The sequence below is a fragment of the Cyanistes caeruleus genome, chromosome 25 (genome assembly GCF_971803275.1).
Source record: "Cyanistes caeruleus chromosome 25, bCyaCae1.hap1.1, whole genome shotgun sequence".
Lineage (NCBI taxonomy): Eukaryota > Metazoa > Chordata > Aves > Passeriformes > Paridae > Cyanistes > Cyanistes caeruleus.
The window spans coordinates 4590205-4607588 of NC_141725.1; the positions used below are offsets into that span (position 1 = coordinate 4590205).

At 60.4% G+C, this 17384-nt stretch overlaps 1 protein-coding gene across 1 annotated transcript; it reads left to right on the forward strand.

The window, feature by feature from the left end:
- Window positions 1-5405: 5405 nt before the first annotated feature.
- Window positions 5406-16324, forward strand: GTPBP3 (GTP binding protein 3, mitochondrial). Its single transcript, XM_086862656.1, has 9 exons — window positions 5406-5480; window positions 6571-6815; window positions 8554-8640; window positions 9968-10170; window positions 11481-11553; window positions 13156-13299; window positions 14615-14780; window positions 14859-15146; window positions 15445-16324. Exons 1-9 carry the CDS (start codon window positions 5443-5445, stop codon window positions 16187-16189), a joined length of 1989 nt encoding a protein of 662 aa, XP_086718782.1. The 5' UTR covers window positions 5406-5442; the 3' UTR covers window positions 16190-16324.
- The last annotated feature ends 1060 nt before the right edge of the window (window positions 16325-17384 follow it).

Consider the following 17384-nt stretch of genomic DNA (forward strand, 5'->3'; position numbering starts at 1 on the left):
CTCTGGTTGGACGCGACTCCCCAGCGCCCGCAGCACCGGGAGCGCCGGTCCGGCCGCGCCCCGCACCGGGGAGCGGGGGGGGCCGGGGGGAGCGGGGAGAGAGGGGGTCCAGGAGGGTCCAGGGGTCCCAGGGGTCCAGGAGGTCCAGAAAGTCCCGGGGGTTCTGGAGGTTCCAGGGTTCCGGAGGTGTCGGGGGTCCCGGGGGTCCAGGAGGTTCCGGGGGTCCCAGGGATCCAGGAGGTCCTGGAGGTCCCGGGGGTCCCGGGGGTCCTGAGGGTCCCAGGGGTCACGGCGGTCCCGGGGGTCCCGGGGGCAGGGAGGGGAGCGGGGGTCCAGGAGGTTCTGAGGGTTCCGGAGGTCTCGGGGGTCTCGGGGGTTCCAGGGGTCCAGGAGGTTTGGGGGTCCAGGAGATCCCAGGAGGTCCCAGGGGTCCTGGGGGTCCAGGAGGTTCCGGGAGTCCTGGGGGTCCTGAGGGTCCCAGGGGTCACTGCGGTCCCGGGGGTAGCGAGGGGAGCGGGGTCCAGGAGGTTCCGAAGGTTCCGGAGGTCTCGGGGGTCTCGGGGGTTCCAGGGGTCCAGGAGGTTCTGGGGGTCCCAGGGGTCACGGCGGTCCCGGGGGTCCCGGGGACAGGGAGGGGAGCAGAAGTCCAGGAGGTGCCGGGGGTCCAGAGGGTCCCAGGGGTCCCGGGGGTCCAGGAGGTTCTGGGGGTCCAGGAGGTCCCGGGGGTCTCTGGGGTCTCGGGTGTCCCGGGGGTCCCGGGGGCAGCGAGGGGAGCGGGGGTCCAGGAGGTCCAGGAGGTCCAGGAGGTCCCAGGAGGTCTCGGGGGTCCCAGGGGTCCCAGGAGGTCCAGGAGGTCCCGGGTGTCCCGGGGGTCCCGGCGGTCTCGGATGTCCCGGGGATCCCAGGAGGTCCAGGAGGTCCCGGGGGTCCCAGGGGTCTCGGGGGTCCCGGGGGTCCCAGGAGGTCCCAGGAGGTCCAGGAGGTCTAGGAGGTCCCAGGGGTCTCGGGGGTCCCGGGGGTCCCAGGAGGTCCCGGCGGTCTCGGGGGTCCCGGGGGTCCCAGGAGGTCCCAGGGGTCCCAGGGGTCCCAGGGGTCCCGGGGGTCCCAGAGGTCTCGGGGGTCCCGGGGGTCCCGGGGGTCTCAGGGGTCTCGGGGGTCCCGGGGGTCCCAGGGATCCCGGGGGTCCCGGGGGTCCCGGCTCCGCTGTGTGAAAAACGAGGTTGGTGTAATTTTTATAGAATTTCAAAGTTGAACAGAAAGACAATTAGGAGATAAAAATAAAGTAAAAATATAAAATTAAGTAAAAATATAAAAATAATGTAAAAAATATAAAAATAAAGTACAATATAAAAATATTGTAAAATGTAAAAATAAAGTAAAATATAAAAATCAAATAAAAATACAGCCGGGTGTTTCTGCATTCAGCCAAGAGCTCATTTTATTAACAAAGGATTGGCCCTTAAAAACAAAAACAGAATCCTATTGCATATTCATAAATTCTCATACATATTCATACATCAGACTTAAGGGTTTTTTATGGTTTTTTGTTTAGTTTTTACTAAAAAGTAGTTTTATTTTATTTTATTTTATTTTATTTTATTTTATTTTATTTTATTTTATTTTATTTTATTTTATTTTTATTTTATTTTATTTTATTTTATTTTATTTTATTTTATTTTATTTCTCTATTAAAAAGTGCTTTATATCATGTCATAGGTTAACACATATATGCACTATACCAGTATTTCTTTAATTTCTTTTTATTTCATCAATAGCAGAAATAAAAGAAATTATCTTTGTACAACGAAGTTTTCTGACCTTAGACGTGTAATATTAAGTGTAAAAATAATATTTAATTAAACATAAACATAAACATAAACATAAACATAAACATAAACATAAACATAAAATAAATATAGAATTAGTATTAATATAATATAATATAATATAATATAATATAATATAAATATAATGCAAATACACATATAAATGTCATATAAATATAAATATAAATAGAAATAGAAATAGAAATAGAAATAGAAATAGAAATAAATAGAATTATTTTATTATTATATATATAATATATATATTAATTTATATATTAATTTATATATTAACTTAATAATTATAGATTTTATGATATTTTATTTTATTATAAATTATATTTATATTATATATTATTATATATATAAATATTATAATAGAATATAAAGATAAAGATAAAGATAAAGATAAAGATAAAGATAAAGATAAATAATAGTAACATTAATAATTATATTTAACAGTAATATAATAATAAATATTATCATTTTTATAATTAAATATTAATTAATTATAATATTAAAAAGCCAATAATTAATATAATATCCACTTCTAACAGCTGTGACCACCGCCATGTCCCCTCCCCCCCTCCCCTCCCCCTCCCCGCTTGTCCCCAGGGTTGTCCCCAAGTGTCCCCTCCCCCTCCCCCATCCCGGTAACCCGAGCGGGGCGCGCGCTCCCTCCTGACATTTTGGGTGACCCCTCCCCCCCCCTCCCCTCCCCCTCCCCTCCCCCACCCTGGGGGGATCCACCGCCTTTCCCCCCAAAATTCCCGCTGGGCTCGGGACCCCCCCCCAGCCCCCCACGGGAATTTGGGGTGGGGGGCACTGCCCCGCCCCTCCCCCACCCCCCCCCGGGGCTATTTTGGGGCTCGCTGGTGGCACCCGGAGATGTCCCCGCCTTGTCCCCTCAGCTGGGGACACCGAGCCTGGCGGGGACAGGGGGGAGGGGACAGGGGGGAGCCTCTGCCAGGGCTGGGAATTGCGGCTGGATTTGGGAATGCTGGGGAGGGGGCGCTGGGGACAGCCCTGGGGGCTGCTCCAGGATTGCGGAACCTTCTGGAAGAGCCTTGGCATGGGGGGGATGGGGGGGATCCGCAGGGATTCGGCAGCTGGCACTGATGGGAATTCCGGAATCCCGGGAATTCCGCTGGTCTGGGAGTCATCCCGGCCTCTGGCCCAGCCTGGATCCCTGCGGGATTCCCAGTGGATCCCTGAGGGATTCCCGGCTTATCCCAGCCTGGATCCCTGCGGGATTCCCAGTGGATCCCTGTGGGATTCCCGGCTTATCCCAGCCTGGATCCCTGCGGGATTCCCAGTGGATCCCTGCGGGATTCCCGGTTTATCCCAATCTATCCCAGCCTGGATCCCTGCGGGATTCCCAGTGGATCCCTGTGGGATTCCCGGCTTATCCCAGCCTGGATCCCTGCGGGATTCCCGGTTTATCCCAATCTATCCCAGCCTGGATCCCTGCGGGATTCCCAGTGGATCCCTGTGGGATTCCCGGCTTATCCCAGCCTGGATCCCTGCGGGATTCCCGGTTTATCCCAGCCTGGATCCCTGCGGGATTCCCGGTTTATCCCAATCTATCCCAGCCTGGATCCCTGCGGGATTCTCAATGGATCCCTGGCTGATTCCCAATGGATCCCTGGCTGATTCCCAATGGATCCCTGGCTGATTCCAGCCTGGATCCCTGCGGGATTCCCGGCTTATCCCGGCCTGGATCCCTGCGGGATTCCCAGTGGATCCCTGTGGGATTCCCGGCTTATCCCAGCCTGGATCCCTGCGGGATTCCCAGTGGATCCCTGAGGGATTCCCGGTTTATCCCAGCCTGGATCCCTGCGGGATTCCCGGTTTATCCCTGGGTGATTCCCGGTTTATCCCAGTCTGGATCCCTGCGGGATTCCCAGTGGATCCCTGCCTCTATCCCTGTGTGATTCCCAGTTTATCCCTGGGTGATTCCCGGTTTATCCCAATCTATCCATGAGATGGGATGGGATGGGATGGGATGGGATGGGATGGGATGGGATGGGATCCATGGGATTGATGGGATCCATGGGATGGGATGGATGGGATGGGATCGATGGGATGGGATGGGATGGGATCCATGGGATGGGATCCATGGGATGGGATCCTTGGGATGGGATGGGATCCATGGGATGGGATGGGATCCATGGGATGGGATCCATGGGATGGGATGGGATCCATGGGATGGGATCCATGGGATGGGATGGGATCCATGGGATGGGATGGGATCCATGGGATGGGATCCATGGGATGGGATCCATGGGATCCATGGGATGGGATCCATGGGATGGGATGGGATCCATGGGATGGGATGGGATCCATGGGATGGGATCCATGGGATGGGATGGGATCCATGGGATGGGATCCATGGGATGGGATGGGATCGATGGGATGGGATGGGATGGGATGGGATGGGATCCATGGGATGGGATCCTTGGGATGGGATGGGATCCATGGGATGGGATGGGATGGGATGGGGACAGGGATGGGGAGGTGGATGCAGGATGGGATCTGGGATGAGGAGAGGGATGAAGGAGAGGAATGGGATGAGGGAAGAGGGATGAGGAGCGGGATGAGGAGCGGGATGAGGAGCGGGATGCAGCACAGCCACATCATGCAGGAACAGTGACAGGGACAGGGACAGGGATGGGACAGGACAGGGACAGGGCCAGCAGCAGGAGCAGGATAAGGATCAGGATGAGGGACAGGGACAGGACAGGGACAGGGACAGGGGACAGGGACAGGGACAGGGACAGGGACAGGGACAGGGACAGGGACAGTGACAGGCACAGGGACAGGCACAGGGACAGGGACAGTGACAGTGACAGGGACAGGGCCAGCAGCAGGAGCAGGATAAGGATCAGGATGAGGGACAGGACAGGGACAGGGACAGGGACAGGGACAGTGACAGTGACAGGCACAGGCACAGGGACAGGGACAGTGACAGGCACAGGGACAGGGCCAGCAGCCCCAGCCCAGCCGTGACGCTGCTCCCGGATCATTTCTCTGGTTCACGGAGCGCTGCGGGCTCGGGCGGCCGCGGCTCCCACCCCGCACACCAGGGCGGCTCTTTTGGGGATCCCCCCGCCCCGCCACCCCGGGATCGGTGCCGACCCCTCCGGGAGGGGATGGGACCCCCGGCCCGGGCCGGGGTTCGGGCTCCGGGCGTGGGGTTCCCCGAGGGAGCAGCCCCGGCTGGGACTGGGTGCGGAGCCGGGGTTCAGCCCCTCGGGAAGGGACCGGGGAGGGGCGGGCTGCAGCCCCCGAGGGGTGCGGGACAGGCCCGGGGGGCGCGGGCAGCGGGACCCCGAGGGGACGAGCGGGAACAACCGGGCGGAAGCGCCGGGTCCGCACGGCTTCACCAGGGGCGCCGCCATCTTCGCTCATCAACCAATCAAAAGCCGAGATGCGCCGTTAGCCCCGCCTACTTCTGTGCATTAACCAATAGTGTGCTGCAATAGGCGGGGCGCACTGAGGCCGGTACGGCGGTGGAGCTGCTCATTAACCAATCAAAGGCGTGGTTTCGGTGCTAGCCACGCCCCTCGGTGGGTATCGCCCAATGGTGTGCGGCGGTGGGCGGGGCTAGGCGGGGGCAATGGCGCTGCGCGGGGCCGTGAGCGCGGCACGGGGCCGGTAACGGGGACAGGGGGACACGGGGACAGGGGGACAGGAGGACGGGGGGGACAGGGGGACAGGGGGACACCCCCAGGAGGGGCTGAGCCGGGGGGCTGGGGAGGGGCGGTATTTGGGGAGGGGTCCCACGTGGGGAGGGGATCCATGAGGAGGGGTCTCTCCTGAGGAGGGTCAGTATTTGGGGAGGGGTCTCACCTAAAGACGATCGGTATTTGGGGAGGGGTCTCAGTGGTGAGGGTCAGTATTTGGGGAAGGTCAGTATTTGGGGAGGGGTCTCAATGGGGAGGGTCGGTATTTGGGGAGGGGTCTCAGTGGTGAGGGTCAGTATTTGGGGAAGGTCAGTATTTGGGGAGGGGTCTCAATGGGGAGGGTCAGTATTTGGGGAGGGGTCTCAATGGGGAGGGTCAGTATTTGGGGAGGGGTCTCAATGGGGAGGGTCAGTATTTGGTGAGGGTCAGTATTTGGGGAGGGGTCTCAATGGGGAGGGTCAGTATTTGGGGAGGGTCAGTATTTGGGGAGGGGTCTCACCTGCTGAGGGTCAGTATTTGGGGAGGGTCAGTATTTGGGGAGGGTCAGTATTTGGGGAGGGGTCTCAATGGGGAGGGTCAGTATTTGGGGAGGGGTCTCACCTGCTGAGGGTCAGTATTTGGTGAGGGTCAGTATTTGGGGAGGGGTCTCAATGGGGAGGGTCAGTATTTGGGGAGGGTCAGTATTTGGGGAGGGGTCTCACCTGCTGAGGGTCAGTATTTGGGGAGGGTCAGTATTTGGGGAGGGGTCTCAATGGGGAGGGTCAGTATTTGGGGAGGGGTCTTAGTGGTGAGAGTCAGTATTTGGGGAGGGTCAGTATTTGGGGAGGGGTCTCAATGGGGAGGGTCAGTATTTGGGGAGGGGTCTCAATGGGGAGGGTCAATATTTGGGGAGGGTCAGTATTTGGGGAGGGTCAGTATTTGGGGAGGGGTCTCACCGCTGCAGGACCGTGCCCAGCACACACCTGACGCGGTTCCCCAGCCGCACACCGTGAATTGGGGAGGGGTCCCCCCCTTTTCCCCCACCCGGGGGGTCCCCTGAAGACCCCTCCCCTCATTCCCAGGTGGGCTCGCGCCCTGAGCTCGGCGCTGGCCCTGGGGGCCACCGACACCATCTTCGCGCTGTGCTCGGGCCGGGGTCCGTGCGGGGTGGCCGTGATCCGGACCAGCGGCCCCGGCAGCCGGGGGGCCCTGCAGAGCCTCACCGGGACCCCCAAACTGCCCCCGCCCCGGGTCCTGGCCCTGCGGCGCATCCGGGACCCCCAAACCGCCGAGAGCCTGGACCGCGGGCTGGTGGTGTGGTTCCCAGGTGGGGGCAGGAATTGGGGTTGGGGGGCAGAAATTCGGGGCTGGGGGCTCGAATTTGGGGTTGGGGGGCAGAAATTCGGGGCTGGGGGCTCGAATTTGGGGTTGGGGGGCAGAAATTCGGGGCTGGGGGCTCGAATTTGGGGTTGGGGGGCAGAAATTCGGGGCTGGGGGCTCGAATTTGGGGTTGGGGGGCAGAAATTCGGGGCTGGGGGCTCGAATTTGGGGTTGGGGGGCAGAAATTCGGGGCTGGGGGCTCGAATTTGGGGTTGGGGGGCAGAAATTCGGGGCTGGGGGCTCGAATTTGGGGTTGGGGGGCAGAAATTCGGGGCTGGGGGCTCGAATTTGGGGTTGGGGGGCAGAAATTCGGGGCTGGGGGCTCGAATTTGGGGTTGGGGGGCAGAAATTTGGGGCTGGGGGCTCGAATTTGGGGTTGGGGGGCAGAAATTTGGGGCTGGGGGCTCGAATTTGGGGTTGGGGGTGTGAATTTGGGGTTGGGCGGTGTAAATTTGGGGTTGGGTGGCAGAAATTTGGGGTTGGGGGCTCGAATTTGAGGTTAGGTGGCATGAATTTGGGGTTGGGGGGCAGAAATTCGGGGTTGGGGGGCGCAAATTTGGGGTTGGGAGTGCGAATTTGGGGTTGGGGGATGCAAATTGGGGTTTGGGGAGCGGAAATTTGGGGTTGGGGGCGCGAATTTGGGGTTGGGGGACACAAAATAGGGGTTTGGGGGGCACTGATTGGGGTCTGGGGGGGCTCAGTCTGGTTCCCAGGGTGGGGGGCGCAGATTTGGGGGGGCTCTGGGGGATGGCTGGGGTGGGGTCTCAGTGCCCCATGTGGCTCTGGGGGTCTGTCCCAGCCCCTTGGGGCTCTCCTGGCTCCCTTTGGGGTGTCGAGCCCCCCGATTTTGGGGTGAGGGAGCGGGGGGTGGGGTCCCCCCGATTTTGGGGTGAGGGAGTGGGGGGTGGGGTCCCCCCGATTTTGGGGTGAGGGAGTGGGGGGGTGGGGTCCCCCCGATTTTGGGGTGAGGGAGTGGGGGGTGGGATCCCCCCGTTTTTGGGGGGGAGGGAACAGGGGGTGCCCAGCCCCCGTTTTTGGGGAGAGGGAACTGGGGGTGTCCAGCCCCCGTTTTTGGGGAGAGGGAACTGGGGGTGTCCAGCCCCCGTTTTTGGGGAGAGGGAACTGGGGGTGTCCAGCCCCCGTTTTTGGGGTGGGGTCCCCCCGATTTTGGGGTGAGGGAACAGGGGGTGTCCAGCCCCCGTTTTTGGGGTGGAGTCCCCCCGTTTTTGGGGGTGAGGGAACAGGAGGTGTCCAGCCCCCGTTTTTGGGGTGGAGTCCCCCCGTTTTTGGGGTGAGGGAGCACGGGATGGGGTCCCCCCGTTTTTGGGGGGGAGGGAACAGGGGGTGCCCAGCCCCCGTTTTTGGGGTGGGGTCCCCCCGTTTTTGGGGTGAGGGAACAGGGGGTGTCCAGCCCCCGTTTTTGGGGTGGGAGGGAACAGGGGGTGCCCAGCCTCCGTTTTTGGGGTGAGGGAACAGGGGGTGTCCAGCCCCCGTTTTTGGGGTGGGAGGGAACAGGGGGTGTCCAGCCCCCGTTTTTGGGGTGGGAGGGAACAGGGGGTGCCCAGCCCCCGTTTTTGGGGGGGAGGGAACTGGGGGTGCCCAGCCCCCGTTTTTGGGGTGGGGTCCCCCCGTTTTTGGGGGGAGGGAACAGGGGGTGCCCAGCCGGTGCCCCCCACACCCCGCAGGGCCCCGCAGCTTCACGGGTGAGGATTGCGCAGAGCTGCACCTGCACGGGGGCACGGCCGTGGTCAGCGGGGTGCTGCGGGCACTGGGTGAGCACACGGGGGTCCTGGTCCTGGTCCTGGTCCTGTCCTGGTCCTGGTCCTGGTCCTGGTCCTGTCCTGGTCCTGATCCTGGTCCTGATCCTGACCCCAATCCTGGTCCTGATCCTGTCCTGGTCCTGGTCCTGGTCCTGGTCCTGATCCTGGTCCTGATCCTGGTCCTGGTCCTGGTCCTGGTCCTGATCCCGGTCCCGGTCCTGGTCCCGGTCCTGGCCCTGGTCCTGGTCCTGGTCCTGATCCTGGTCCTGGTCCTGACCCCAATCCTGGTCCTGGTCCTGATCCTGATCCTGATCCCGGTCCTGACCCCGATCCTGGTCCTGGTCCTGGTCCTGATCCGGGATCCTGATCCTGGTCCTGATCCTTCTGTGGCATCCTGATCCTGATCCTGATCCTGATCCTGATCCTGATCCTGATCCTGGTCCTGATCCTGATCCTGGTCCTGATCCGGGATCCTGATCCTGCCATGGGATCCTGGTCCTGATCCTGATCCTGGTCCTGATCCGGGATCCTGATCCTTCCATGGGATCCTGGTCCTTCCCCATCCTGATCCTTCCATGGGATCCTGATCCTGCCATGGGATCCCCGCTCCATCCCCTTTTCCCAGGATCCCCGGGATCCATGTCCTTTTCCTGGGATCCCCATTCCCTGCCCGATGTCCCCTCTCCATGTCCCAGTGTCCCCTCTCCGGTGTCCCAGTGTCCCCTCTCCATGTCCCAATGTCCCCGTTCCATGTCCGGTGTCCCCTCTCCGTGTCCCATGTCCCCTCTCCATGTCCAATGTCCCCTCTCCATGTCCGATGTCCCCTCTCTGTGTCCCAATGTCCCCTCTCCATGTCCCAGTGTCCCTCTCCATGTCCCAGTGTCCCTCTCCATGTCCAGTGTCCCAATGTCCCTGTTCCATGTCCCAGTGTCCCCTCTCCATGTCCAGTGTCCCAATGTCCCCTCTCCATGTCCCAATGTCCCCTCTCCGTGTCCGGTGTCCCAATGTCCCCTCTCCGTGTCCCAATGTCCCTCTCCATGTCCCAGTGTCCCTCTCCATGTCCAGTGTCCCAATGTCCCTGTTCCATGTCCCAATGTCCCCTCTCCATGTCCGATGTCCCCTCTCCGTGTCCCAATGTCCCCTCTCCATGTCCCAATGTCCCCTCTCCATGTCTGGTGTCCCCTCTCCGTGTCCCATGTCCCCGTTCCATGTCCGGTGTCCCCTCTCCATGTCCCAATGTCCCCTCTCCATGTCCGATGTCCCCTCTCCGTGTCCCAATGTCCCCTCTCCGTGTCCCAATGTCCCCTCTCCATGTCCCTGTCCCCTCTCCGGTGTCCAGGCCGGCTGCCGGGGCTGCGTCCGGCCGAGCGTGGCGAGTTCACTCTCCGTGCGTTCCGCCGGGGCAAGCTGGACCTGACGGGGGCCGAGGGCGTGCGGGACCTGATCGGGGCCGAGACGGCGGCGCAGCGGCGCCAGGCCCTGCGGCAAGCGGAGGGCGAGCTGGGCCAGCTGCTGCAGCGCTGGAGCCGCACCCTCACACAGGTGGGGGCTACCGGGGGCTACCGGCGGCTGCTGGGGGGCTACCGAGTGTCCCTGGGGCTACCAAGTGTTCCTGTGGCCACTGGGTGCTGCTGGGGCTACCAGCAGCTGCTGGGGGGCTACCACGTGTTCCTGGGGCTACCCAGTGTTCCTGTGGCCACTCGGTGCTGCTGGGGCTACCAGCGGCTGCTGGGGGGCTACCGAGTCTCCCTGGGGCTACCCAGTGTTCCTGTGGCCACTGGGTGCTGCTGGGGCTACTGGAGGTTGCTGGGGGGCTACCGAGTGTTCCTGGGGCTACCCAGTGTTCCTGTGGCCACTGGGTGCTGCTGGGGCTACCGGCGGCTGCTGGGGGGCTACCGAGTGTTCCTGGGACTACCAAGTGTTCCTGTGGGCTACTGAGTGCTCCTGGGGCTATCAGGTGTTCCTGGGGCTACTGAGTGTTCCTGTGGGGCTACTGAGTGTTCCTGAGGCCACTGGGTGCTGGGGCTACCGGAGGTTGCTGGGGGGCTACTGGGTGTTCCTGTGGCTACTGGGTGTTCCTGAGGGCTACTGAGTGTTCCTGGGGCTATCCGGTGTTCCTGTGACTACCGGGTGTTCCTGTGGGCTACCGAGTGCTCCTGTGGCCACTGGGTGTTCCTGTGGGCTACTGAGTGTTCCTGTGGGGCTACTGAGTCCTCCTCTGGCTACCCAGCCCTTGTGGGGCCACCATGACCTCCTGCAGGGCCACCAAGCCTTGAGGTGGAGCTCACTTATGTGGCCACCAATCCCTCCCATGTGGCCACCAAACCCCCTGGTGGTCACCAATCCCTCCCATGTGGCCACCAAACCTTCCCATGTGGCCACCAATCCCTCCCATGTGGCCACCAAACCTTCCCATGTGGCCACCAAACACCCTGGTGGCCACCAAACCTTCCCATGTGGCCACCAAACCTTCCCATGTGGCCACCAAACCCTCCCATGTGGCCACCAAACCTTCCCATGTGGCCACCAAACCCTCCCATGTGGCCACCAAACCCCCCCATGTGGCCACCAATCCCTCCCATGTGGCCACCAAACCCCCTGGTAGCCACCAAACCCTCCCATGTGGCCACCAATCCCTCCCATGTGGCCACCAAACCTTCCCATGTGGCCACCAAACCCTCCCATGTGGCCACCAATCCCTCCCATGTGGCCACCAAACCCTCCCATGTGGCCACCAAACCCCCTGGTGGCCACCAAACCCCCATGTGGCCACCAAACCCCCTGGTGGCCACCAAACCCTCCCATGTGGCCACCAAACCCCCTGGTGGCCATCCCGCGGTTCCCCCCCGCAGGCGCTCGCCCACCTCGAGGCCTTCATCGATTTTGGCGAGGATGAGGATGTGGAGGAAGAGGTTTTGTCCCGAGGTGAGGAGGAGCTGCTGGCCCCGGGCCACCAACGGCGCCTGGGATCAGCACAAATTCCGTGCTTTTTATCCCAAATTTTGGGGCTCAGCACAAATTCCGTGGTTTTTATCCCAAATTTTGGGGCTCAGCACAAATTTCATATTTTTATCCCAAATTTTGGGGTCAGGACTTGGGGCCTTTCCGGGTGTTTTTATCGCAATTTTGGGCTCTGTTCCCGTTCCCTTTCTGGGTGTTTTTATCGCAATTTTGGGGCTCAGTTCCGTCCCCTCTCCGGGTGTTTTTATCCCAATTTTGGCCTCAGTTCCCAGGACCTTTCCCGATGTTTTTATCCCAAATTTGGCGCTCAGTTCCATCCCCTTTCCGGGTGTTTTTATCCCGATTTTGGGGCTCGGTTCCCATCCCCTCTCCGGGTGTTTTTATCCCGGTTCAGGCTCGGTTCCGTCCCCTCTCCGGGTGTTTTTATCCCGGTTTCGAGCTCGGTTCCATCCCCTTTCCGGGTGTTTTTATCCCGGTTTGGGGCTCAGTTCCGTCCCCTTTCCCGGTGTTTTTATCCCGGTTTGGGCTCGGTTCCTGTTCCCTTTCCCGGTGTTTTTATCCCGGTTTCGGGCTCGGTTCCTGTTCCCTTTCCCGGTGTTTTTATCCCGGTTCAGGCTCGGTTCCTGTGCCCTTTCCGGGTGTTTTTATCCCGGTTTGGGGCTCAGTTCCGTTCCCTCTCCGGGTGTTTTTATCCCGGTTCAGGCTCGGTTCCATCCCCTTTCCGGGTGTTTTTATCCCGGTTTGGGGCTCAGTTCCGTTCCCTCTCCGGGTGTTTTTATCCCGGTTTGGGCTCTGTTCCATCCCCTCTCCCGATGTTTTTATCCCGGTTTCGGGCTCGGTTCCGTCCCCTCTCCCCATGTTTTTATCCCGATTTTGGGGCTCTGTTCCATCCCCTCTCCCGATGTTTTTATCCCGGTTTCGGGCTCTGTTCCATCCCCTTTCCGGGTGTTTTTATCCCGGTTTGGGCTCTGTTCCATCCCCTTTCCGGGTGTTTTTATCCCGGTTCGGGCTCTGTTCCGTCCCCTCTCCGGGTGTTTTTATCCCGGTTCAGGCTCGGTTCCCATCCCCTTTCCGGGTGTTTTTATCCCGGTTTTGGGGCTCGGTTCCGTCCCCTCTCCGGGTGTTTTTATCCCGGTTTGGGGCTCTGTTCCGTCCCCTCTCCGGGTGTTTTTATCCCGGTTTGGGCTCGGTTCCTGTTCCCTTTCCCGGTGTTTTTATCCCGGTTTCGGGCTCGGTTCCTGTGCCCTTTCCGGGTGTTTTTATCCCAATTTCGGGCTCAGTTCTATCCCCTCTCCGGGTGTTTTTATCCCGGTTTGGGCTCTGTTCCGTCCCCTCTCCGGGTGTTTTTATCCCGGTTTGGGCTCGGTTCCGTCCCCTCTCCGGGTGTTTTTATCCCGGTTCAGGCTCGGTTCCCATCCCCTCTCCGGGTGTTTTTATCCCGGTTCAGGCTCGGTTCCCATCCCCTCTCCGGGTGTTTTTATCCCGGTTCAGGCTCGGTTCCCATCCCCTCTCCGGGTGTTTTTATCCCGGTTTGGGCTCGGGCTGAGCGCCGCCCGTGTCCCGCAGTGTCGCTGTCCGTGCGGGAGCTGGAGCGGGAGATCCGGGCTCAGCTGCGGGACGGGCGCCGGGGGGAGCTGCTCCGGGCCGGGGTCCGGGCGGTCATCGCCGGCCCCCCGAACGTGGGCAAGAGCAGCCTGTTCAACCTGCTCTGTGAGTGTCCAGTTCCCAAAATTCCCGAGGGAATCCCAGCCGGGGGCTGGGATCGTTCCCAAAATTCCCGAGGGAAATCCCAGATGGGGGCTGGGATCGTTCCCAAAATTCCCGAGGGAATCCCAGCCGAGGGTTGGGATCATTCCCAAAATTCCCGAGGGAAATCCCAGACGGGGGCTGGGATCGTTCCCAAAATTCCCGAGGGAATCGTTCCTGCTGGATCAGGGAGGGGTTGGGATAATTCCTGAAATTTCCCAAGGGAATCGCTCTGGGGGGGGTTGGGATCGTCCCCAAATTTCCCGAGGGAATCCCAGCCGGGGGTTGGGATCATCCCCAAAATTCCCAAGGGAATCCCAGCCGGGGGTTGGGATCATTCCCAAAATTCCCGAGGGAATCCCAGCCGGGGGTTGGGGTCATTCCCAAAATTCCCGAGGGAATCCCAGCCGAGGGTTGGGATCATTCCCGAAATTCCCCAAGGGAGTCGTTCCTGCTGGGCTGGGGAGGGGTTGGGATCATTCCCGAAATTCCCGAGGGAATCCCAGACGGGGGCTGGGATCATCCCCAGAATTCCCGAGGGAATCGTTCCTGCTGGATCAGGGAGGGGTTGGGATCATTCCCGAAATTCCCGAGGGAATCCCAGCCGGGGGTTGGGATCATCCCCAGAATTCCCAAGGGAACCGTTCCTGCTGTCCCCAGGTCACCCACGGGTCTGGAGGGGCCAGGAAAATTCCCAAAATTCCAGAGGGAGCCATTCCAGCACCCCCAAATCCCCCAGGGAACCCTTCCAGCACCCCCAAAATCCCCAGGGAACCCTTCCAGCACCCCCAAATTCTCCAGGGAACCCTTCCAGCACCCCCAAATCCTCCAGGGAACCCTTCCAGCACCCCCAAATCCCCCAGGGAACCCTTCCAGCACCCCCAAAATCCCCAGGCAACCCTTCCAGCACCCCCAAATCCCCCAGGGAACCCTTCCAGCACCCCCAAAATCCCCAGGGAACCCTTCCAGCACCCCCAGATCCCCCAGGGAACCCTTCCAGCACCCCCAAAATCCCCAGGGAACCCTTCCAGCACCCCCAAATCCCCTCTGGGCACTCAAACCCCTGCAATAATCCCCAAAATCCCCCAGGGAACCCTTCCAGCACCCCCAAATCCCCCAGGGAACCCTTCCAGCACCCCCAAATCCCCCAGGGAACCCTTCCAGATCCCCCAGGGAACCCTTCCAGCACCCCCAGATCCCCCAGGGAACCCTTCCAGCACCCCCAAATCCCCTTTGGGCCCCCAATCCCCCACGATAACCCCCAAATGGTTGTCCCCAGGCCGGCGGCCGGCTGCCATCGTGTCCCCTCACGCTGGCACCACGCGGGATGTGCTGGAGGTGCCGCTGGACATCGGGGGGTACCCGCTGGTGCTCAGCGACACCGCGGGGCTTCGACGCGCCGCCGACCCCGTGGAGCGCGAAGGCGTCACCCGAGCGCGGGCCCGGTGAGCCCCGGGGTCCCCCCGGAGCGGTGTCCCCTCGGTTTGGGGACGGGAGAGGTGACATCTTGCTGTTGTCCCCAGCTTGGGCCAGGCCGATCTGGTGTTGGCGGTGCTGGATGTGACGGCGGTGGCTCCGGCCGCGCTGGCCGAGGCTTTGGCCACCCTGGAGCTGCCGCCGGGAGTGCCCTGCGTGCTGGTGCTCAACAAGGCCGACCTGATCCGGGGGTCCCCGAGTGTCCCCCGGGGGTCCCCGAGTGTCCCCCGCTGTCCCCAGGGGCCCCCCGGGGTCCCCACCGCCCTCCTGTCCTGCAAGACGGGCCAGGGGCTGCAGGAGCTGCTGGAGCTGCTGGGGAAACAGCTGGAGCAGCTGTGAGTGCTGGGGGAAACAGCTGGGTTTGGGGGGTTTGAGATGGATGGGGCTCCCTTTTTCCATCCTGATCCCTCCTTTTCCATCCTGATCCTCCCTTTTTCCATCCTGATCCCCCTTTTCCATCCTGATCCCCCTTTTCCATCCTGATCCCCTTTTCCATCCTGATCCCCTTTTCCATCCTGATCCCTCCTTTTCCATCCTGATCCTCTTTTTTTCCCTCCTGATCCCATTTTCCACATCCTGATCCCCATTTTCCACACCCGATCCCATTTTCCACACCCGATCCCTCTTTTCCAGGTGCGGGGATCCCCTTCTGGGCTCTCCCAGCCTGACCCAGAGCAGGCACAGCCGCCACCTCAGGGCCTGCGCGGCGGCCCTGGCGCGCTTCGGCCGCGGTGGCACCGGCGACACCGGAGACATCGGGGACACTGGGGTCACCAGGGTCACCGGAGACATCGGGGACACCAGGGACACTGGGGACATCGGGGACACCAGGGTCACCAGAGACATCGGGGACACCAGGGACACTGGGGACACCAGGGTCACCGGAGACATTGGGGACACCAGGGACACCGGGGGCATCAGGAACACTGGGGACACCAGGGACATTGGGGACACTGGGGGCACTGGGGATACCAGGGCCATTGGGGACATCAGGGACAGTGGTGACACCGGGGACATCAGTGACACCAGGAACACCGGGGGCATCAGGGACACCAGAGATACCAGGGCCATTGGGGACATCAGGGACAGTGGTGACACCAGGAACACCGGGGGCATCAGGCACACCAGGGACACTGGTGACACCAGGGACACCGGTGATACCAGGGCCATTGGGGACACCGGTGACACCAGAGACACTGGTGATACCAGGGCCATTGGGGACACCGGTGACAGTGGTGACACCGGGGCCATCGGGGACGTGGCGCTGGCAGCGGAGCAGCTGCGGCTGGCGCGGCGGGAGCTGGGCAGGATCACCGGGCACGTGGGAGCCGAGGATGTCCTGGAGATCATTTTTCGGGATTTCTGCGTCGGGAAGTGACGGTGACGCTTTGTGGGGACCGCGGTGTCACCCGGAATAAACCGCGGTGACTTTGGTGGCTTCGGTGTCGTCCCCTTCGCTGGTGGGAAGCGAAACCCCGAATTCCCAAAATGAAAAAAATAAATCCCTGGAAAAGGTCTCGTTTCCTGGCCGGGGGGAGCTGGGAGGGGAAAAGCCACCCCGGGTGTCCCCAGCTCGGGGTGTCCCCACCCCCAGTGTGACACGGGGGACATCCCTGCGCCAGCACAGCCCGAGGATTCAGCGGGAGGGGCTTTGGGAGCGCCGGGATCCATCCCGATCCATGGAATCCCCGCAGGGATGGGAATGGGAATCCCCACCCCCCCCGAGCCATGGGGGACTGTGGGGCTCTGCCACCCCAAAAGCGGTGGCACCTCTTGGGGACACCCCTGTGCCACCACCTCCCCCCCCCTCCGCCACCTCCCAGGCGGCGTTCGCGGGCTCGGGAAGCACCTGGTGCTCCCAGATTATCCATGGAGGAATTGCAGGAAATCCTCTGGCAGTGCCTGAGACACCCCCGCCCCCTCCCCAGGCCTTGGGGACAGAGTTTGTGTCACCTTTGTCACCTTTGTCACCTTTGTCGCCCTGGGCGGGGCGGGGAGGACGCGGTGGCATCGCCATCCTCGGGGGGGTGGCGGTGCCCTGATGGGGCTGGGGACAGCGCTGGGGACAGCGCGGGGCGCCGGGGAGGGGACAAGGGACACTCCGCGACACTCCGGGAGGCCTCGGTGGCGCCTGGCACCGGCCGGGCAGGAAAAGGATTTTCCACAGGAAACGCGGCCTGGAAATCCCGGGAATGAATCCTGGGAATGAATCCTGGGAATGAATCCTGGGAATAAATCCTGGGAATGAATCCTGGGAATGAATCCCGGGAATGAATCCTGGGAATGAATCCTGGGAATGAATCCTGGGAATAAATCCTGGGAATGAATCCTGGGAATGAATCCTGGGAATGAATCCTGGGAATGAATCCTGGGAATAAATCCTGGGAATGAATCCTGGGAATAAACCTCGGGAATAAATCCTGGGAATGAATCCTGGGAATAAATCCTGGGAATGAATCCTGGGAATAAATCCCGGGAATAAATCCTGGGAATAAATCCTGGGAATAAATCCCGGGAATAAATCCTGGGAATAAATCCTGGGAATAAATCCCGGGAATAAATCCTGGGAATGA